At 33.9% G+C, this 23,599-nt stretch overlaps 1 protein-coding gene across 3 annotated transcripts in view; it reads left to right on the top strand.

The window, feature by feature from the left end:
- The window catches only part of KRIT1 (KRIT1 ankyrin repeat containing), a 36,526-nt gene that overhangs the window by 1,193 nt on the left and 11,734 nt on the right, over positions 1 to 23,599 (top strand). For 2 of the 3 annotated variants that reach the window (XM_059396870.1, XM_059396869.1), the window contains exons 2-13: positions 3,531 to 3,570; positions 3,799 to 3,928; positions 4,826 to 4,985; positions 7,708 to 7,800; positions 9,157 to 9,286; positions 10,267 to 10,510; positions 10,724 to 10,839; positions 11,070 to 11,213; positions 16,662 to 16,818; positions 17,493 to 17,600; positions 19,875 to 20,031; positions 20,809 to 20,960. In XM_059396870.1, the coding sequence (XP_059252853.1) occupies positions 3,827 to 3,928; positions 4,826 to 4,985; positions 7,708 to 7,800; positions 9,157 to 9,286; positions 10,267 to 10,510; positions 10,724 to 10,839; positions 11,070 to 11,213; positions 16,662 to 16,818; positions 17,493 to 17,600; positions 19,875 to 20,031; positions 20,809 to 20,960 (1,563 nt within the window). In that variant the 5' untranslated portion in view covers positions 3,531 to 3,570; positions 3,799 to 3,826. The remainder of the gene's footprint in view (positions 1 to 3,530; positions 3,571 to 3,798; positions 3,929 to 4,825; positions 4,986 to 7,707; positions 7,801 to 9,156; positions 9,287 to 10,266; positions 10,511 to 10,723; positions 10,840 to 11,069; positions 11,214 to 16,661; positions 16,819 to 17,492; positions 17,601 to 19,874; positions 20,032 to 20,808; positions 20,961 to 23,599) is intronic. The other variant, XM_059396871.1, reaches the window with a different exon arrangement.

Raw genomic sequence — 23,599 nt, forward strand, 5'->3', positions numbered from 1 at the left:
ACTCCCATTCCCTTCTCACTCTGTTGGAGAGCTTGTGTGCCTTCACAGTTTGCAAATACGTCTTTCTCTCTGCATCTACAGTCTCTTAACTGCTTTGATAGCCTCATCTTATTTGGGGGAAATGCCAGAAATACAAATGTGTTTTCATAACAATATAAAAACAATTCACTCCATGACCTTTGCCCGTTAACCCCATGCTACTGTATTAGTTGGTTCTCTTAGAATTGGGTTGCAGAACTACAGCAGCAGCTGATAGATAGCATATTTACATATGCTAAGCATGAAATCATGCTCCTCTAAATAACCTTGGTCTTCACTGTAGAATTTCATTTGGTTCCCAATGCCAGTATTACTTAGTTCCTTCTCTGTAAGCCAAATTCACTGTAATTGCCTTCAAAAGCAATTTGAAGATTATTAAATGTCTTAAATTACAAAACAGAATGTGAATTAACAAAAAGCTTTTGAAAATTATCAGTGACACTTGTTGACCTTGATAAGTGATGATTAGTAGAATTGGTTGAATGGACAAAAAGAAAGCAAGCTAACATAGGAGCAGCACCGATGGCTTTTTCCTAATCTACTTTATTAATACTTCCTCCCTTTGTAGCAAAAGGATGAGATTTTTATGGTCAGCAAATCCCTGTAGAAGAATTCTTACATTTAGTCTCCATCTCTTCTTTTTAATGTTATAATGCTTTAAAATCGTGAATTGTTCTAGGAGAATGCAGAAGGATCAAGTAACTTAGCTACTCCATCTCAGCTTTTTTTTCCTGTAAAATGGGGGTGATAATGTCTACCTTCATCGGGTTTAGGGGGAATAAAATAAATTAATATATGGAAAGCACTTAGCATAGTGTCTGGCACATAATCACTGTAGGTGTTAGCTATTCACATTATTTTACAAACATTAAATGTTCAGAAAACAAAAGCAATAAGGACTTAAGGACAACCTGATAAAATCACGATGTGGACAGAAAAGTTTTGTGGGTTTGGCTTAGTTTGGTTATTTAAAGTTGACATATGTTTAAAAAGATTGAGAAACATTGCTTAAGGATGGAAGAAGGTAGATCATTTCCTGTCTCAGGAACATTTTATAGAGACCCAAGATAAAGTCCCATTTTTTGGTTTTTACTTATGAAAACCCATTCTGATCATTGGTAGTAATTTCTATTAGCATGCACTTTGCAAACTGGTAAATCCTCTTGTCAACTTTGACTTGTGCTTATTAAATTTATAATACCCATATTCACATACTATATCTTCTGTTTTTCTCTGGTGTAAAAGGCTTTAGTTTGTTCATCAGTACCCAACATTTCAAATTTTTTTTTGAAGATATTATTTACTCTTTGTTAAATAGGACGGTATGGTATAGCAAAGAAATATTGAAAAGCCTGCCCCATGGGGACTAAATGGCATTTGCACACCTCCCCTTTCCCAGTCACAGTGATAACCAGAAATGTCCCTACATATTTCCAAAGGATGCCATGTAGGGTACCACCCCCAACTGAGAACCACTTCTGCATATTTGTAAGGTCTCATTGCTTGGAACATTATCATTTATGCCTAAGCATTTTTCAGAATAGAATGAGCCATAAGAAAGTGCCACTTAGTCACTTGAATTATCTAAAACTTAGTCTAAACATAGACTAAGTTTTACATAGACTAAGTTTTACTTCTAAGCTAACATTAACTCTACCTTTCTCTATTATTGTTAGCTCGAGTTACTCTTTTCCAGTCCCTCTGCTTGTGTTTTTGCCTTAGCAGTTTTGCCTTGGTATGTTAGTAGCTTTTATTCTTTTCCTAACTTAAGCCTTAGTTTTCTTCTTTCATGTAACAGGGAATGTGTATATTTCAAATAGTCAAATATGAATATTTCTTGAAAATCAGTTGTTAGAATCTTTCAGGGATATGTTTACATTGAATGATATAAAAACAAAATACTATAATCCTCATGGTTATGCCTTTTTTCTTAATCATATTTATCTTTTGAAAGTTAAGTGTAGGGGCACCTGGGTGGCTCAGTGGGTTAAATCCTCTGCCTTCAGCTCAGGTCATGATCTCAGGGTCCTAGGATCAAGCCCCACATCGGGTTTCTGCTCAGCAGGGAGCCTGCTTCCTCCTCTTTCTCTGCCTGCTGCTATACCTACTTGTGATCTCTCTGTCTGTCAAATAAATAAATAAAATCTTTTTTTAAAAATCTTATAGTATTTCATTTCTATACAATTTACTAGATTTCATTTCTCTACAAAGAATTCCAAAGTGCATAAAATGTGTATAAATTCATTATAGTAAAATGTTATCTACATTCTGATTGAAGTAATCTGATATGGAATAGCCTTATCTATATTTTATATATATATAAAAAATTAAAATTTGAAAAATGACAAGTAATTATAAGAATAATTTAGATCTAAAAATTCTTCTAATAAGGAATGAAATAGGGGCGCCTGGGTGGCTCAATGGGTTAAAGAAAATGGGATCAAGAAAATGTGTCATATAAATATAATGGAATATTATTCACTCTCTAAAAAGAAGGAAATTCTGTTATTGGCAACAACATGGATGACCTGAAGAGCATTATGCTGAGGGTGGAAAAGAGCCAGACAGAGAAGGACAAATACTGCATTATGGGGGCACCTGGGTGGCTCAGTGGATTAAAGCCTCTGCCTTCGGCTCAGGTCATGATCCCAGGGTCCTGGATCAAGCCCTACATCAGGCTCTCTGCTCAGCACAGAGTCTGCTTCCCTTCCTCTCTCTCTGCCTGCCTCTCTGCCTACTTGTGATCTCTCTCTCTGTGTCAGATAAATAAATAAAATCTTTAAAAAAAAAGTGTACTGTGCAGTACTAAATATTCCAGAGAAATGGTGAGTATTAACAAAGCATTTTGCCAGAATTTTTTTAAATATAAGTTGACCAGCACAGAAATTGATTGCTTTAAATTGTGTTTAGAAAACTAAAGATTACTTGATTTTTCTTTTAGGTGCTTAATAGAAAAATGTTGTGTGCTACATATGTTATAGGGTGTATTCACAATACAATGTCTTTTCTTTTTTTTTTTAAGCAAGGTAGGTAGTGCTTGAAATACAAATACTTGTTGGAAGTTCCTCAATGGACACTTAAAATCAGTCTGGGGGGAAGTGTGTGTGTGTGTGTGTGTGTGTGTGTGTGTGTGAAATACATATTTGGAAGAAAATGCTGGAGTTATCTAGGGAATTGATAATGGAAGTAGAAAAATACTCGCAAGTCCACATTAAAAGATTTTATCCACTGACCACAAGTTTTTGACTATGATAGTCATTGCCAAGGAATATTATAAGGTACACTTTAGCTTATCCAAATGTCAAATATCAAGGTTCTTTCTAAAGATTTTGGAAATAATGTCAATGGCAGCTGCCTATTTCCAGCTTCCACACTATTAACAATATGACATTTACTTGTGTCATGTATGGAAAATAAGTGTAGTATTTAGGTCATTATTTGCTTAGTATTTAGAAGATACTTTATAATCATATCACTTTTTTTTTTTTTAGGTCCAAAAGGCAGATTCTTATGCAGTTCAGACATACAAAAGTATGTATCTCCATTAAAATTTTTTTACTTTTCACAGAAAAGTGAAAAAGGACCAAGAGGAAATCTTAAAATTATAAGTTAAGGTTTTGAGTAGTTCAGGATAAAGATAGTCATCTCTGGCTTACCTTTTAGGTAGTATATATATTCCAAGATAGAAAAATAAACATGTTATTTTTAAAATTGTTTTTCAAAGTGATTATGCTAATTATGTATCTTTTAATATTGCAGAGGATTTCTGTGTTTGTTTTGTAAAGCAATGGGAAATCCAGAAAACATAGAAGATGCATATGTTGCTGTTATTCGTCCAAAGAATACTGCCAGTCTCAATTCTCGGGAATACAGAGCCAAGTCATATGAAGTAAGAACAATTTACTGACATTTGATTTGCTACCACTGAATGTCATTTTCATTTACATAAAGTCTTATTATCTCCTCTAAATTCTTGTTGACAACCTAGATCTTGAAAAAATAGAATTGACCCTCCTATATCTCTGCCCATCACGAAGTTCTTTTGTCTGTTGCATGCCTTTTGACCATTTTTCTATTGATTAATAGGTAAATTATTAGACATTAAAAGATAGTCACGTGAGTTCTCCTTATAACATATAGATTCAGTTTTTAGTATGATTTATGAAATGGCTCTCAAAAATTAAAGTTGCAGAAGTCAACTCATTTCAAATTCAATGTAAATATTGTTCTTGGCTATTTCCCTAAAGAACTCCTTTTTATAGTGCATTTAAAAATATCTTTTTACCTTTAATTAAAGTTCTAGACAATTAAGTTACTTCTCTGTAGTCCCGAATTGTATTAATTATATTAAAAAATGTGATTGAAGCCAAAAAACCCCCCAAAACCCTAAAACAAAATTATCTTATCTATAACAGATTCCAAGCATCATAGAATACTGCTAATCTAACCTACCTCCAACTAATTTCTCTAGCACTTTGCTCAAATTGCTTTTTTAAGGTTAGTTACCTGAAACCTATTAAAAGATACCACAGAGGCTCTCAGGATGCTACTGCTTCCGCAGTGCTCTGGGTTAACTAGTTCTCAATCCTAGCTGCACTGTGGAATCATCTGAGAACTTGAAAACTTCCAGTACCAGGGCCCCACTCACTAGACATTGCTATTGTCTCAAAAGCTTCCCAGGATATTCTAATATGAAGCTGGGGTTAAGAAAGACTGCTGACTTACTGTATTCTAGGGCAAGTAAACTTGATTTTAAGCTTTGTCTCTTTAATTTTTCTCATCTAAGATTTTATTGCATGAAGTTCCCATTGAAGGACAGAAAAAAAAGAGAAAGAAAGTTTTGTTGGAAACTAAACTTCAGGGCAACAGTGAAATAACACAAGGCATACTGGATTATGTAGTAGAAACCACCAAACCAATTTCTCCTGCAAACCAGGGTATTAGAGGTAGGAAACTTTTTTCTTTTTTCTTTTTTTTTTAAATATAGTTTGCTTTCAATGCTTGTAGAGAAAGATATTTTTAAACATGTGTTAAGATCATTTTTTTCTGGGTTGCCTAGCTGGCTCATTTGTTAGTGTGTGACTTTTAATCTTGGAGTCATGAGTTCAAGCCCCATGTTGGGTGTAAGGATTACTTAAGAATAAAGTCTTTTTTTAAAAAAAAGGTGTGGAGATCAATTTCTTTTTATGTACCTTTCCATTTAAAAAAAAAACTTGAGGGGTGTCTGGGTGGCTCAGTCAGTTAAGCGTCCACCTCTTAGTTTAAGCTCTGGGCATGATCTTGGGCTTGTGTGATCCAACTGCCTCCCGCTCCGCACATAGCAAGGAGTCTACTTGAGATTCTCTGCCTCTCTCTCCCCTCCACACCCTCCTTTCACAGGCATGCATTTTCTCTCCCTCACTCTCAAATAAAATCTTCAAAAAATTTTTTTAAAGAATCAGAAAGCTTTTTTTAAGTTATAACAATGCCCTTCAAGAAATACCTTGACTATGAGGCTCCTGGGTGGCTCAGTCAGTTAAATGTCTGCCTTCAGCTTGGGTCATGATCCTGGATCCTGGGATCCAGTCCCTGCTGAGCAGGGAGCCTGCTTCCTCATTCTGTGCTGCCTGTACTCCCCACCCCAGCTCATTCTTTCTCTCTCTCAATAAAGTCTTATATAAAAAAAAAAACTTGACTATAATATTTAAGTTGAAAATAGTTAAATAAGTTGCAGTGTTAATGATTTGTTCAGTAGGAACAGGAAACCAAAGAGTGGCTTGAAAACAAAGAAAATACAGATCACTTTTGCTAGAAGTATAGTTCTCTAGTTAAGTATCCCTGAACTACTATTTTTAGTTTTCTACTTCAGGACAGAGGAAACTAAAAACCTTGCATCATACTAAATGAAAGTTAAGCCTCTGCCTTTGGCTCAGGCCATAATCGCAGGGTCCTGGGATCGAGCCCTGCATCGGGCTCTCTGCTCAGCAGGGAGCCTACTTCCCTCTCTCTCTCTTTCTGCCTGCCTCTCTGCCTACTTGTGATATCTGTCTGTCAAATAAATAAATAAAATCTTTTAAAAAAAAAAAAGATTCATGGATTAGAATCCTGTAAGTTGTCAGGTGGTAGAGGTTTCTTCCTATTTGGTCACAGGAAGAAGAGCTTTTTCAAAGAGCCAAACTGAATTACTGAAGTATTAAACTTGAAAGGTTCAGTCACCATTTAAAATATTAGGTAATATATAGCCTAGGAAACTGTTTAGAAATTAATGATAATTTTCTCAGGCTGTAGCCTCACAAAACGTGAGAGAAAACTTAAAAGTTAGAGAAATGTAAACTATATCCAAGATTTAGGCATTATTATTAAGAAGCTAAAACTAATTTCAGTCAAATGGCTATTAAAAACCATTGTTGATGAGGTAAGGCATACTTTAGTTTATTCAGTGTTGTTGTTTTTTTCCTATTAATCTTTGTAGAGTTTGTCTCATTCATGTTTTTGTTGCAGAGATAGGGCTGAATCTTGTGATTTGAATTACTATTTGGGGTATTTGTTCTGTAGAGATAGCTGAACTATAAGCCTCTGATTCATAATTTTTGGAGCTATCATTCATCATTTTTTACCTTTCCAATAGGTAACCTTCCCAATAGGGCCTGAATTATTGGGGCTCTAAGCATTATAACTCAAGATTATAATAAGTTATTGCATAAATGTACAGATCCTTGATACATATTCTGAGTCCTGCAAAGAGAATCTTCTTTTCCTAATTATCAGATTGACTTTTTAATAAGATAAAATTATCTAGAAATTGAGCTTAGCTAAAAAAAAAAAAAAAAAAAAAAAAAAGAACTATCCTTATGGGTGACCCAAAGGCTCTTTTTGGATGCCACAAATTTGTCAGTCTTTTCTACCTTGGTCTTGGTGTTCTCTGATAAATTTTCATTTAGACTTCTTTTACTATTAATAAATTGTTACAGTTATCAGGATATTTCCTGAGATCACATTCCTGAGACCTATATCCAAGTCACATATTTGAGCTAAGATAGACAAGTCATAATTTGCTATGAATTAGCCAACCTCTGTCACTTGGTCCATTTACCCAGATGGGGGATGAAAGTGGTGTCAATGTTAACAAAGATGTCCTCTGGCCCAGAGAAAGGAGTAGTACTCTTAGAAAATTTCCTGGCAGCTTTTTTTTTTTTTTTAAGATTTTATTTATTTACTTGACAGAGAGAACACAAGTAGGCAGACAGGCAGGCAGAGAGGGGGGAAGCTCCTGGGATCCAGGAGCCTGAGACCATGACCCAAGCCAAAGGCAGAGGCTTAACCCACTGAGCCACCCAGGCACCCTATTTGAACTCCTCTTAATACTGCCTTTTAAAAAAAATTCTAGTTCTCAAAAAAGAAAAAGGGACAAACCAAAATTAGCTCTTAACCAGAAAACAAACCAATGGTTACTACTGAGGGGTTGGGTTGGAAGATGGGGGAAATAGTGAAGGAGATTAAGAGTATACTTATCTTAATGAGCCCCGAGTAATATATGGATTTGTTGAATTGCTATATTGTAAGCCTGGAACTAATATAACACTGTTAGCTGCACTGGAATTAAAATAATTTTTTTTCTAATTCTCAAGGAAATTTATAAAATTTAAAAGCCCATTATTTTTATTTTCACTGATTTTTAAAAATGGTTAGGAAAGCGAGTGGTACTAATGAAGACATTTCCTCTGGATGGGGAGAAGACGGGGAGAGAAGCAGCATTATTTATTGTTCCATCAGTTGTCAAAGGTAAAGTATAAGTTTTATCAATCTTTATGTACTTTAGATGCTAAATAAAAGGAATTTTATTAATTTTATTAAATTTATTAATGAGGAATTAAGTAACTTGCATTCATGGTTATTATTACACTGTTTTAAAATACCTATTTTTCAGCTAGTAGTTAAGATGAGAAAATTTATTACTTAAAAAAGTATTTTGGGCGCCTGGGTGGCTCAGTGGGTTAAGCCGCTGCCTTCGGCTCAGGTCATGATCTCAGGGTCCTGGGATCGAGTCCCACATCGGGCTCTCTGCTGAGCAGGGAGCCTGCTTCCCTCTCTCTCTCTGCCTACCTCTCTGTGTACTTGTGATCTCTCTCTGTCAAATAAATAAATAAAATCTTTAAAAAAAAAAAAAAAAAGTATTTTGATTTCAAAGTAATATTCAACCTTCTGGACTAAACAGTAATGTTTTTGTTTCTGGTTTTAAAAGCAGAATAAAGAAGTAAGGCGGGAAGCCATAATTGAAATTAAAAATTTTCAGATTATAATAAGGGATTTTTCAAAGGATATGACTAGAAACATATTTCAGTATTTTGGAACATTAACAGACTGTGATCAGGACCTATCTGGGATTTGGCACAAGAAGGTGTTAATAATAATTCTAAAATACTCTGCCTAACAACATTGGTAATATTTAAAGAGTTTAGATTTAATGTAAAAATTTAATTTGAGTCTTTGACATCCTGAAATAATTGAAAAACACTAAATTTCAGTGTAGACCTTTCAGCCTACTAAATTTGTGCCTTTGGGCAAATGACCTCTTCTAAGCCTCAGCCTCTATTTGTAAGATAGGTATCTTCTTCTACTAAGTTCATTGTGCTAGAAGCATTCAATGAGGTATTAGATTTGAAAACCACTTTGGAAACTTTAGAGTACTGGCCTCCTATGAGGCAGTAATAATTCTGATGATAAATTAATGACCCAGTGTGGATATGCCATTATCCTGCTGCTCACACACTACTTATGTGTATTTTATTAGCCAACTCTAGCATTCCAGATATATATATTTTTCCAGCTATACTTAGGCTGAAAAGTACACTATTTTAAACAGTGTTGGAAATCTTATTAATCAGAGTTTTACAATATTGTTGTAGAAGAAAAAGAGGAAACAATTTCTGCAACCTTGCAAGAAGAATATACATCTCCTAATTCCGAATGGATAGGGTCACAGAACTAGTCATCAGTTTAATCAAGGTCTTCTATATCCAAATATAAAACAACTCATGTTACACTGAACTACTTTTTAAAACATACTATATAATTTTAAATGAAAAACATGCGGTTGTAAACCTTTTATATGATGGCATTATTCATTTTCTCTTTCAGATAATACTAAATATACGTATACTCCAGGATGCCCAATTTTTTACTGCTTACAAGATATTATGCGAGTCTGTAGTGAATCCAGTACTCATTTTGCTACACTTACAGCAAGGATGTTAATAGCCTTGGATAAGTAAGAAATGCCACTAAAAATATTTTTTTAAATAAGTCAAATACATAGTAGAAATTAGCTCTGAAAAGAACAGAAGAAAATAACAAAATTAGTAATACATGTATGTAACATAATGTAAAGTTTTTGAAGTACAAGATAAAAATGAAAAGCCCCAAAGACAAGATTGTCCTGGTTTGCCTGCACCAGCTAATCTTCTTTCAAAAATGACAAAGACTGCCCTGGATTAAGAATTAAGATTCCTTGTTATACAACTAGATTTAGTTTTTGTTTTTTTTGTTTTTTTTTTAATTTGCAAGTTGAGTTACCATTGCCTTTATTTCTCCTTCTACTTTGCACTAGTTTCCTTACGTCCATCTGTCCACTACTTTTTCAATAGAACTAATTATGTCTTTAAAAATAGTTAATCTTATGAAACAAACTGAGGGTTGCTGGAGGGGAAGAGGGTCAGGGGATGAGGTAACTGAGTGATGGACATTGGGGTGTGTTTGTGTTGTGGTGACCTGTACTCCTGAAACAAATAATACATTATATGTTAATTTAAAAAATAGTTAGATAAGCGAATGACTAAAGTTCTCTTTCTGTTTTCCCTGATGGTGGGTCAAATGGCTCCTCACGTTGTTCTGATAGATTTAGTATTGAGTTACTCTTAGCAGGTACAGGTTGTTTAGACTATCATGCCTTTGTCCTTCTGAAACTACAGAGCTAATGTCACCTCCATCTCAATGGTTCTAATTTTAAAAGTACTTCATATTTTTTGAAAGGTGTTTTTATTATGATGGTATATGCATTTTTTAAAAGTTTGCTGTGTCTATTAACCAAACTTTTATTATTAGTAAATGAAGTATTTAATGAACACTAGTTAAAAGTTTAAAAATCTGAATGTAATATTAGAATGTATCATCTCAGAATTTGATGGTCTACTTTTTCATCTTCATTTTTGAACAGATACTTCTGTGACCTCTTCTTTCTTATTTTGCCAGGTGGTTAGATGAACGTCATGCACAATCTCACTTTATTCCAGCTTTATTCCGACCTTCTCCTCTTGAGCGGATAAAAACTAATGTTATAAACCCTGCATATGCTACTGAATCAGGTCAGACAGAAAACTCACTACATATGGGCTACAGTGCACTAGAAATAAAGAGTAAAATGTTAGCCCTAGAGAAAGCAGATACTTGTATTTACAACCCTTTGTTTGGATCAGACCTTCAATATACAAACCGGGTAAGAGCTGAATGAATTTTGCTCTGATTTCAAAAGACATTTTATCTGAACTATAATTTTTTTCTAAAGTAAATATACCTATTACCAATTGTAAATGTTAAGATGACATCTAGTTAGTTGTGTTTATTTAGTTGTATTTATATCTATTGAAGTCAAGTATCTAAAGCTCTTTAAGGAGTTTTTGTTTTTGTTTTTTCTATTTTCCCTTTTTAGGTAGATAAAGTGGTAATAAATCCATACTTTGGTCTAGGAGCTCCAGACTACTCAAAAATCCAAATTCCCAAACAGGAAAAATGGCAGAGAAGCATGAGCAGTGTCACAGAAGACAAGTACTGTTTTGGTTTTACTCCACATTGCTTTTCTAAAACTTACATTATAATGTTAAAATATTTTTTTAAATGATGTATGTAACTAGTATGCAATATAACCATTGCATAAAAGATTTAGTTTGCAGCTACTATGTGATATATGGCTCTCATTGATATGTCCTGTTTATTTTGAAACAATTTGAATTTCAAAAGTGTTTTTAAAAAAAAATTTATCTATTTTTAATGATTAGGGAACGACAGTGGGTAGATGACTTTCCTCTCCATCGAAGTGCCTGTGAAGGAGATTCAGAATTACTAAACCGTCTTCTCAATGAAAGATTTTCTGTCAATCAATTAGATAGTGACCACTGGGCGCCCATTCATTATGCATGCTGGTAAATGGATTACTTTTTTCTCTTGGAAGGAATGAATCCTTAGTTGTAAATGTTAATGCTTCTTTTCAGAACTGTCGTCATTCCAGCCACTTTTTCTCTACCACATTTTGCCTTACGGGCTTTCTATTTAGGTCTTTGATTACTGTTTATATGTACCACTATTCAGAATTACAAGGTCTGCCCCATGGGAAAAGTATCATTGGTGTTCGAGGCATTACCAAATCATCCTGTATAATAACTAATGACTAGCAAGTGTCATTATATAGCACTAGGTCCCTATTCACATTTTGTATTGGAGTTATATTAAGTTTGTTTACCCTTACTATAAAATTTACATGAGGTTAACTACTTATGATTTGCCATTGATCATGCTGGAAAAGTATCCATTTAGTTCTTTGGGAAGCTGTGGGATCACGAAACTCCCAAAAGCCTTCATTAGAATGAATGCCATTCTTCATTATTATTATTTTTTTAAGATGAGAAGGATTAGCTCACAGGATTGCAGGATTAGGGTTAGGTGTTTCCACTACTTGCGTATTGTACCTCTTGCTTTCCTATTCCTCCCATGTGATAGTAATTCTTCCCTCAGCTGAGCTGAGTTCTTATATTTGTGTTTATAGCAGTAGTTAACTGTCAGCTCTGGTTTATCCTCCAGAAGGAATGTAATGAAGTTATTTACCATTATTTGTTATGCAAAAGTTGCTTTTGACTTCTTATTTAAAGGGATTCTCCTTAGCTAGTTTAAGAAGTGCTTACATTATTCACTGCTTGTTAAATGTCTGCTACTTCTTAGCTGAGCAACATTTAGCAAGATACTTCACTTCTCTATATCTGTTTATTTATCTATATGTAAAGGCATTAATTAGATCATTGCTAGAGTTCTTTCCAGCTCAAAATTCTTTTAATTTCACAGATTCCAAAATCTGTGATCCTGTAGCTAAATATAATTGCTTTTAATATCCATCTTTTCTCCCTTAAAAATACGCTGTTTCCCTAAAAATATGCTCCTTTATTCAAGAAATATCTGCTCCTTTATTCTGTGTGTTCTTAATTGTTTTCCCATTACATGGAATTTTCTACTCATATTTGGAGTTACCCTAAATCTTTTTAAACTGAACTTTTAGTTGTTTCTTCAGATTACCAGTAAATATTGGCAGCAGCAGTACTGAAAGAAATCACATGCCTTATTTGGAATTGGTTAAAAAAAAAAAAAAAAGTACACTATGAAATCAGGAAGACAGAGGCAGAGAATTTTAGTTGAGGCATCCCGAATTTATATTTGGTTAATATTTCCCTTTTTTTGTGGCATTGGTTATTTTCTTTTCTAATAAAAGAATTGTAATATTTATATTTTAAGAATGGTAGCATTTTTAAGTACATATTACATAAAAACAGAAGTATAATTAACGTTCTTTGAAATATCCTTAGGTTTCTACCCTAATAACTCTCATTTCCTAAAATTATGACTTTTGGCAAGTTATTTAAAATCTCTAAGGACCTTTGTCTTCATCTATGAGGTGGACTTAATAATAGTACATTTGTTAAGATTAAAGGAGAAAATGTAAGTAAATGCTTTGAGGATACCTAGCACATAATAAGCACTCAGTAGATGTTGGCTGTTATTATTAAAGTACTGTAGAAATTTAAAGATTTTGATGCCTAAATATGAAACTCATAATCCATAGTATTTTTAATTAGAAAATCTTACTACTACAGTATACCAAGGAAAAGAGTTTTATCCTTTGATAAAATTAATTTTGTCAGTTGGAAATTAAGTTTAATGTACCAGGAGTAATATAGGTCACTTGCAATACTTTTAATCAAATGGATCATTTGATTAATGTGAATTTGAATGAAGACTGATTTAACCAATTACTAAGAACTTAAATTACTTTATCTTGAAAATGTATTTTATTCACTAATTGGTATAAGGATCAAGGAGGGGAATATTAGGCCATCTCATTAAGAGACTGAGATTTGGAGACTATCTTTATAAGCTTAGAGAAGATGTTTTATCCTTCTTGGTCTGTTTTCTCATCTTTAAATTGAGGGTTTTTATTAAATTGGTGGTTCTCCAACTTTTTGGTGTCAGGTCTGCCTTTTACTCTTAAAAGTTATAGGAGCCCAAAGGTTTTTTTTATGTAAATTATATTAACATATTAGAAGTTATACCCCCAAAATAGTTTAAGTATTAATTCATTTAACACAATAATAACAATAACAATAAACATTAACATAAGTAACAATTTTATGAAAAATACCATATTTTCTAAAATTTAAAAAATTAAGAATAGTATTGTTTTACATTCTTGGCAAATCTCTTTATTCTCTAGCTTAATAGAAGATAGCTGGATTCTCACATCTGATTTTGCCTTTAATTTGTTGCAAAATTATATGGCAAATTGCTTCTAGACTACCCCACTGTACACTTAGGATCAAAAAAGAGTTTAAAGGATAAATAACATCTTAATATTACTAGGAAAATATGTTTGATCTACAGGTACCCTGAAAAGATTTCAGGGATTCTCAGGGCTTCCTAGATCACTCTTTGAGGACCACCCCTAAGATAGCTGCAAGCTTTTAAAATTCTCATATTGGTGGCCACGTACCTGAAAACTCTTTAGTGGGATCACCATTTTCCAAAACTATTTAAGTTGGCTTTCTCCCCATATGAGCAACTTAATCAGCCACTCAGTAAATGTTTCACTGACATCACATATTCTTTGACCTTTCTCAAATCAGTGTCTTCTCTGATCTTTTTTTAGGCTTCATGTTTTTGCTAGAGTACTTTAGGGCTATGATGATTTGACTCCCTTCAAATTATCCCATCTTCACTGTAGCTTAGCTGTCTAACTTCTTTGTCTCATTCATCCTGTCAGCCTTTTAGTTCTCTCATATAAGCTATTCTGAACCTTTCTACTCTTAAGCACTTAAACTCCCACTACTTCCTTTCTGTATTCTTATCAGATAGTTTTACCTCCTATTTTCAAAGAAAACTGATGCCATCGGAAATGTCCTTCTTATCTGTTGTTTTTGTTCTCATCTCTCCTGTATCATGGGATATGCAAGTAAAAATCCTCGTTTACCATAAATTCACTCTCCCCTTCTCTGCACTTTTTCTCTTGCCTTCCAACGTACATGGTTCTCTTCCTCTTGAAAAGAATATTAATTTGACCCTGCTGCCTTTTCTGGCCACTATCCTGTTTCTTTCCTTCCTTTCACAGCCAGACTTCAAAGGTGAGTGGGCCACACTCACTGTTGTCTCTTTTTCACTCTTCATTAAACTTCTTAAACTTTTCTGAGTTTTTAATCTCTTTCCCCGCTCTACAGCATTAATACTGTTGACCACCCCTTCATTCTAAGAACAAATTGGAGTTGAAGGGGCATAATGGAGCTGTAATGAAGGTCAGTACAAATGCAAGATATTACTGTTAAATTATCATTATTATTGAAATACTGGCTTCCATCCTGTGACTTAACGCATGTGTAATGGTATGGAAACTGCTATACTAAGATTGAAAAACCTGGATTCTAACACTGGTTAGTAACCATGGGACCTTCAGCAAATTGCTTACCTGGTTCAAGCTTCATTTTCCTTAACTGTGATATAAAAATACTTCTGCATGCCATAAAGGTTATTTTGAAGATTATATCAAGTAATTATATAAGAAAGAACCATGAAAACAAAATGTACATTTATATTTTATTACTTGAATTGCTTAGAAGTGCCTTTTCCTGTCCTGAAAGATTGTTTTTCAAGATGGCATTTCATTGTTCTAAGATACTAATTTTTCATTTTTCAAATTATCCCAGCCTTTTTTTTTTTTTAAGATTTTATTTATTTATTTGACAGAGAGATGGGGGTTAGAGCATAAGCAGGGGGAATGGCAGGCAGAGGAAGAAGCAGGCTCCCTGCTGAGCAGGGAGCCCAGTGCAGGACTCAGTCTCAGCCAGCAGGCCAATGCTTAACAGACTGAGCCACCCAGGTACCCTAAAATCTCCCAGCCTTTTCAGTTAGATTAATTTGCTTTTCCTCAGGTAGATAATCCAAGCCTTTGCCTTCCTCCTGAATACTAAGCCTGTATTTTCAAATGCCTACTGAATAGTTTAGTCACTCTCTTGTTGTCTATAAGGCAGTTTAGAGAATGCAGAGATGGTGTACCTACCCTCAAGGAATTCCCAGGCTATTAGAGAAGAGATGTATATAAATAAGGGTGAAAGTAGATAAGTCCTATAAAAAAAGCAAAAAAGTGCTACATGTAGTGGAACTATAGAAGTACATTTTAAAACTGTTTCAGAGAAGTAACAGGATTTAACCTAGACAAAATGAGGTAGGGAGAAAAGGACATCTCAGGAATAGCAAAGAATGTGAGCAAAATGTCAAATGAATAGGAAAGGGTAGCATACAAGTGGCAGTTTCAGGGTATAAGAAGGCTATGTAGAAGGGAAGAAAGGAAAGTTGCTGGCAAACCAGATCACTTCTAAAGATGTGTTATTTTCATCTCAGATGTACCATATCTGAAAGCAAATTTCCTTTCCCCTTTCTCCCCTCTTACCTATTTATTTACAGACACTGAATTACTTTTCCACCCTTGCTTCAGATTGCAGCCTTATATAAATCTTTGGCTTTGACAAAATGGTGGACTCAACTATGTCCAACAGATGCTTTGTACTCTTCTGGGCCCTTGCTTTGCTTACTTCTCCCCCACCACACACACACACACACCTAAAATATTTTTGCCTCTCTTCAACATCTCTTTGGTTCCTTCCTACTTAAAATACACTTCAAGTTGTTCTATCAAAATATTTCAGGGAGTCTTAGACTAAAGTCCTATCTTTTCTGATGTTTTTTAAAGCGTTAGTTATATACTATCTTGACTTGACAAATATATAGCCCCTATTATGTTAATTGTTATCCTAAACTGTTACTTCAATTTTAAAGCATAATGTAACTTATCCCATGTTTTTATTTTACCTCTCTTATTACTTTATAAGCCTTTACTAGAGCAGAGACCATGTATCTTACACATCTTTATGTCTCCCACACTGCCCAACACAGCAGGTACATATCCAATTCTATCCTTGGGCCTTTTGCAAATCACAGTCAGGCCTAAGTAAAAGCCTTATGAAGTTTCTGATTCTGAACCAATTTTGACTAAACATTTTATTTCCTTAATTTATAATTTTTGTACTTTGCATGGGGTTGTTCTTTGTCATCTGCTCTGTCTTGTGTTTGAGGTTATATTTCCTCTCACTTAATCAGGAACAGAAACAGTTGAACTGAACCAAAAGAATTCATAAGAAATCCCTGGGCACTGAAAACATTTATGTCAGTGTCTTACTAAAATAAAAAAAAAATCTTAGATTTCTTTGAGATATCATCTAAAATTTGAATTTTTAAAGCATTTCATATGATTTGGGGGGCTAAGTTTCTTCTTTTTTTTATAGGTATGGAAAAGTTGAGGCCACTCGCATTTTGTTAGAAAAAGGAAAGTGCAATCCAAATCTTTTAAATGGACAGCTCAGTTCTCCTCTTCATTTTGCTGCTGGAGGAGGACATGCTGAAATAGTACAGATTCTTCTAAACCATCCAGAAGTTGACAGAGTAAGTTATTTTCCAGGATTTTTTATTTTTTAATGTTCAAGCAATGAATAACAAGTGATGACATTAAATGTTCAGTTGTATTCTTGAGAAGTCAATTAAAAAATAAATTTTACCATCTGCATAGTATAAGTAACACTTATATGTAAACTTTGCTTTTACACTTGTTTATTGTGATAAAATGTACCTCACATAAAATTTACCATTTTAACCATTTTTAGATATACAGTTCAGTTGCATTAAATACATTCACATTGCTGTACAGTCATCACCATCATCCATCTCCTGCATATACATAAAATTTAACCTCTTCTTGTGTTATATTGTATTTCCTCAAAAAATATCTTCATGAAGGAAAAAGATTTTCTACCCATTTTTCCAGAAGTTGTATTAATAAGTATTTTTAAATGGGAAAATAATCAATTTAAACAAAACCTTTGTTGGATCTTATAATCAAAGCTTTAAAAAACAATAATCACATTGATTAGTGCTTTCAGTCTTTCATCTTTATCAGTTCATGTTTAAGTGTAGTATATGCTAAGTATGGTTAGTATTTAATACTTGACAAAATCTATTTTTTATGAAATTTTGATTGATTGAATGACATTTTCACTTATAATGCCATATATTTGTAATGCTTTTTTTCTTCACATTTTTCTTTTTTCTAAAATTTCTAGCACATAACAGACCAACAAGGAAGATCCCCTTTAAATATCTGTGAAGAAAACAAACAAAATAACTGGGAAGAAGCTGCAAAGCTATTGAAGGAAGCCATTAACAAACCAGTAAGAATTACCTTCAGAAATAGAGCTAAGCCAACTATTTAAATTGATAAGTAATTTGAGTATTTGTGGCAAGAGGAATGCATGGATCATTTCTTACGGCTTTTAGAAAACCTCATGGGTAGATCTCTTAAGTATTAAATTTGTTATCATCCCTAATATTCAGACACTTATTCTTGAATATCAAAATAAAAACTGTATAAGTAAATAAATCTTTAAAACACTTAATATTAACCTAATTTCTAGTATAATCTTAATACCTGATGATGTCTGGAATAATGAGCAGTAACGTTAAGATAGAGAATAGTTAGCAATTAGAAAAAACTCAGTTCATCTAAAAGTTATAGTAACAATAAAACTGTCACCAATTTAAAAACTGTGTGAAAACTTGTAAACCAGATAAAAGGATTTATAATAGATAAAGTATTAAAGCTTGATATCAACAGATGTAATCTCTGAGCCTTTCCAGATATTTCTATCAATTAGGCAGTAAGTATTTATGGAGTATTTCTGTGAATTTAATACCTTGAAATGCTGGAAGTAACAAGTGATAGAGAATAAATATATGATCTTTGCCTTTAAGGAATATTAACATACACACTCACCACACACTCAACACATTTTGTCAAAATACTATTCCATGAGCACAAGACAAAGTCAAGAAAAAGATTAAGTGGTAATAGGCACTGTTATACTTGATTACAATTTATTTTCTAATTGTATAGAACACATTATTATTCCTGGCATAATTTTTATATTCTAAATGAATAAGATAAGAAGAATTAATACATTCATCCAAAATGAACTGACCTGGAAGTTGTTTGGGCAATAAAATGTATTGAGAATACATTGAAAAACCACAGTGAGGGGCGCCTGGGTGGCTCAGTGGTTTGGGCTGCTGCCTTCGGCTCGGGTCATGATCTCAGGGTCCTGGGATCGAGCCCCGCATCGGGCTCTCTGCTCTGCAGGAAGCCTGCTTCCCTCTCTCTCTCTCTCTCTCTGCCTGCCTCTCTGCCTACTTGTGATCTCTGTCTGTCAAATAAATAAATTAAAAAAAAAATCTTTAAAAAAAAAAAAAAAGAAAAAGAAAAACCACAGTGAGATATTACCTCACACCAGACAGAATGGCTAGTTTCAAAAAGGTAAGAAATAACAAGTGCTAGAGAAAGTAGAACCCTTGCACACTATTTGTGGGAATGTAAATTGGTGCAATCACTGTGGAAAACAGTACAGAGCTTCTCCCTAGAATTAAAAATAGAAATACCATATGATCTGGTAATTCCACTGCTGGGTATTTACACAAAGAAAATGAAAACACTAATTTGAAAAGATACATGCAGTTGCTTCTCAGCCTTTTGGCTAAGATCAAGTGTGAAAAAATACATGCATTTCTATGTTTATTGCAATATTATTTACAGTAGCCAAGATATGGAAGCAACCTAAGTGTCCATCCATAGATGAATGGATAAAGATTAAGTGGTATATATAGATGATGGAATATTACTCAGCCATAAAAAAGAATGATATCTTGTCATTTGGAACGACATGGATGGACCAAGAGGGTATTTATTATGCTAAGTGAAATAAGACAGAAAGGCAAATGCCATATGATTTCACTTGTATGTGGAATCTAAAAAACCAAACACAAGAAAACACTTCTAAATATAGAGAACAAAGTGCTGATTGTTAGAGAGGAGGTGGGTGAGAGATGGGCTAAATAGGTGACAGGGATTTTTATAAAATGTATTGAGAAGATGATGATTCTTTGAGATGTTCTGAACAGGAGGAAATAAATTGGCTCAAGGTCTATTGTTCATAACTTTCATGTGCATAGTCTTCCATTACAGATTCCTCTTGGGAAAAATTATTGCTAGTACACATTTCTACAGTATAATTTATGGCCCACTAGACTCATGAGATACCTAACAGACTGAGTAACTAAGTCTCTATATCTCCCATATGATACCTACTTAGTACAGTTACAGCTTTAAAACATGTACCAGAAGAATCTGAAGTTGAATATCTTTTAAGAACCATTTGCCTTAGCTTCTCAAATTTATTTCACCTGAAATATCCAGAGGAAAACATACTGGAAAATATAATGGAAATAAAAATCTTTTTAAAGTATACCAGCAGATATTTGAAGCAGCTTTCTGTTATTTTCCATGTTTGAAAACTATAATAAAACATATGAAGTTGAAATTGAAGCATTTTTGTTAGGCTGGGATATGTAACTTCTAACCAGGTTGCCTAATTTATTACTGTTCTTTGTCCTAGTACGAAAAAGTTCGAATATACAGAATGGATGGATCATACCGTTCTGTTGAACTGAAGCATGGAAATAATACCACAGTGCAGCAGATTATGGAAGGAATGCGTCTCTCTCAAGAAACACAGCAGTATTTCACTATTTGGATCTGTTCAGAAAACCTCAGTAAGAAAGTTGTTACTCTGTAAACCTATTCCTTTGTGAGAGTGGATTGGTAAACTTAGGTATAGCATCAATTTCTTAATGACTTTAAATTTTTAAATGATACACTGATCTTCTCTTTTATATAAATTACTAGTGTTCCAGCTGTTTGAACAGGTAAGCCTCTGGACTCCTCATCCACTGCTTCATTCAAAGCAGTTTTTAAGTATTTGAAAACTTTCCTTCTCTGGCAATGGAATTTTATTTGAATGCCATTTAATGTAGTGCTTATCCAACTTGCCTTTATTGTCAGTGCTCATTTCACCTAAAATAATGCAAACGTTCTTTTTCTTTATATTAGTTTTCTATCACATCTTTTTATTTAGGACCAACCTGATGCCACTATAGATTTACCTTTCAAGCAAAGTATTGCAAATACATAAGGGAGCTAATTGGAGTTATTGTGATTGGCTATTTAATGTTTAATTGTAGTTTTTAAAAAATACCAGATTCTACTGATTGGATCATAATTAAATAAGCTATAGTGGAATTAAAGATCTTATATATAGTTGATGTGTTTTATTTGTTTTAGTAATTCTCGTAATTCTTATACTCAAAAACACAAACTTTTAACCTAAAACTGGGTTGTGAGATAATTGGTTATAAAGTCAGTGACTTAAATTTAGACCTTTAATTTGTGTGTATTCAGCACTTAAGTACAGATAGTTTAATACAAATTTTCTATGTGTTGATATAATTTATTTTTACATTATTATTTATAAAAGGAAAGATGTTTTTCAGGCCTTCAACTCAAGCCTTATCATAAACCCTTGCAACATGTTCGTGATTGGCCAGAAATACTTTCTGAATTGACTAATTTGGATCCCCAAAGGGAAACACCACAGCTTTTCCTAAGAAGAGATGTGAGACTTCCTTTGGAAGTTGAAAAAAAGGTTTGCTTGGAAATCTTATTAATAGTCATTTAAATGCACAGAATCTACTGAATTCCTGTGGTAGGCACTAGAAACAGGCTGTTCCTGTATGAAGAGGTTTTACTTTTGTTTTTCTGCTTGATCTTCATATCCCTGGGGTTAAGTCTGAGTTAGTCTACTTACGAAGACCCTGGTTGGTTTTTTTTATTTCCACCTCCATTGTCTTAGAAACAAAAGAAATAAAGAATCTATCCTGGGACGCCTGGGTGGCTCAGTTGGTTAAGCAGCTGCCTTCGGCTCAGGTCATGATCCCGGCATCCTGGGATCGAGTCCCACATCGGGCTCCTTGCTCCACGTGGAGCCTGCTTCTCCCTCTGACTCTGCCTGCCACTCTGTCTGCCTGTGCTTGCTCTCGCTCTCTCTCTCTGACTAAATAAATTAAAAAAAAAAAATTAAAAAAAAAATAAAAAAAAAAGAATCTATCCTAAAGAGAATTAGCAACCAGATGGAAGACAGATTATACCAAAAAGAATTTTAGCACAGTTAGGAAGTACACTATCACAGATCAACTTAATAAAGAGCCAATCAGTGTGTAAATGTCAAAGGAGCAAAGAGATAGGTTGGTGTGGGAGGAAAACAAAATCTGAATGCAGATTATATTTGCAAAGGGGACATAAAAAGCTTTCTCAATAGTTAGTAAGTAGCTGTTTCCAAATCAAGCAGAGAATTATATAGATAGTAAAAATGAGAATATAATTTACACTTGATAAAAAGAATTGTTCCACACAAGTACATTTGGATTTGAATTAGTGAAAATTTTAGAGGGAGGGTAGGGTAATGATATCTGAAGGATGAGTGAACAACACAGAAACTTAAAGTGGATATTACAAGGTAAACTAGTGTGATGGTCTATAAAATTTTTAAAATTGACTTGGTGAAGAAAAAATATACAATGCATTTCCTGATTCTTATCCAAGGAAATATTAAACAGACAAAGTTAAGGAAATTTTAGAATATGGAAAATTGATCGATCATTTACAAACTTGATAAATATTTTATACCTGATTTCTCGTATTGTCCCTCTTATATTATCAAACTAAAGACAAATATGATCCTTTCAGTGACATATACTGGAAGTTACTTTGTATGAAATTAACCAAAAACAAAGATCTAGATTATTCATTAAAAAATGTGTTAGAATTTCACAAATAGAACAACCAGTCAGTTAAGCAGCTGCCTTCAGCTCAGGTTATAAGCTCAGGGTCCTGGGATCAAGCCCCCATCAGGCTCCCTGCTCAGTGAGCAGTCTGCCTCTCCCTCTGCCCCTACCCCCCAACTTGTGCTCATGTTATCTCTCCAATAAATAAATGAAGAAAATCTTAAAAAAAAAAAAAAAAAAAGAACAGAGGAAAAAAACCACAACTGATCATCTCAGTTGACACAGAAAATACACTTAACAAAATCTAATACCCTTTCATGATAAAACTCTTACAATTAGGAATAGATGGGAACTTCCTCAACTTGATAACTGGCATTTATGAAAAATTCACAGCTAACATCATACTGGATGAAATGTTAGAGCTTTCCTTCTAAGATCAGGAACAAGACAAGAAGGCCAGCTTTCAGCACTGTTATTTAACATAGTACTAGAAGTTCTAACCAGAGCAATTAGATTAAAAAAAGAAGAAGAAAAGAAAAAATAGGGTACCTGAGTGGCTCAGTTGGTTAAGTGTCCAACTCTTAATCTCAGGGTCATGAGAGATTGAGCCCTGCCTCAGACTCAGTACCGCTTAGTGTGGGGCCTGCTTAAGATCCTCTCCCTCCCTCCCTGTCCTTATCCCACCTGCTTGCACGTGCACTCTCTCTTAAAAAAAAAAAAGAGGGCCACTAGGGTGGCTTGGTTGGTTAAGCATCTGACCTCAGCTCAGATCATGATCCTGTGAGCCTGGGATTGAGCCATGAATTGGGCTCCCTGCTCAGCAGAGAGTCTGCTCCCTTTCTTGCTCCCTCTGCCTATCTCCCTGCTTGTGCTTGTGTGCACTCTCTCTCTCTCTTTTTCAAATAAATAAATCTTTAAAAATAATAATAAAAAAAGGAAGAAAAAGAAAAATAAAAGGCATCCACATTGAAAAGGAAAAGGCTAAACTATTTGCAAATGACATGATCCTACATATAGGAAATCACGAAGAATCCACAAGAAACCCATTAGAGCTAATAAGTAGATTGAGCAACATTGCAAGGAATAAGCTTAACACAGAAAAACCAGTTGTTTGTTTCTACACACATCAGTGAACAACCCCAAAAGGAAATTAAGAAATTCATCAAATACCCTCTTAAAGAATAAAATGTCTAGGAATGAATTTAATAAAAGAGGTGCAAGGCTTGTACACTCAAAACTCTAAAACATTACTGAAAGAAATTAAAGAAGATCTAAGTTAACTGGAAAGCTATCTGTGTTAAGGATAGGAAGATTTAATATCATTAAGATGTCTGTACCAGTAAAACAATCTACTGATTTACCACATTCCCTAAAAAAATTCCAACAGCCTTTTTGCAGAAATTCATATGGAATTACAAAGGGCCTTGGATAGCCAAAACAGTCTTTAAAAAAAAAAGAATAAAATTGAGAGATTCACACCTCCAATTTCAAAGCTTACTAT

Source organism: Mustela nigripes, chromosome 4 (assembly GCF_022355385.1).
Source record: "Mustela nigripes isolate SB6536 chromosome 4, MUSNIG.SB6536, whole genome shotgun sequence".
Lineage (NCBI taxonomy): Eukaryota > Metazoa > Chordata > Mammalia > Carnivora > Mustelidae > Mustela > Mustela nigripes.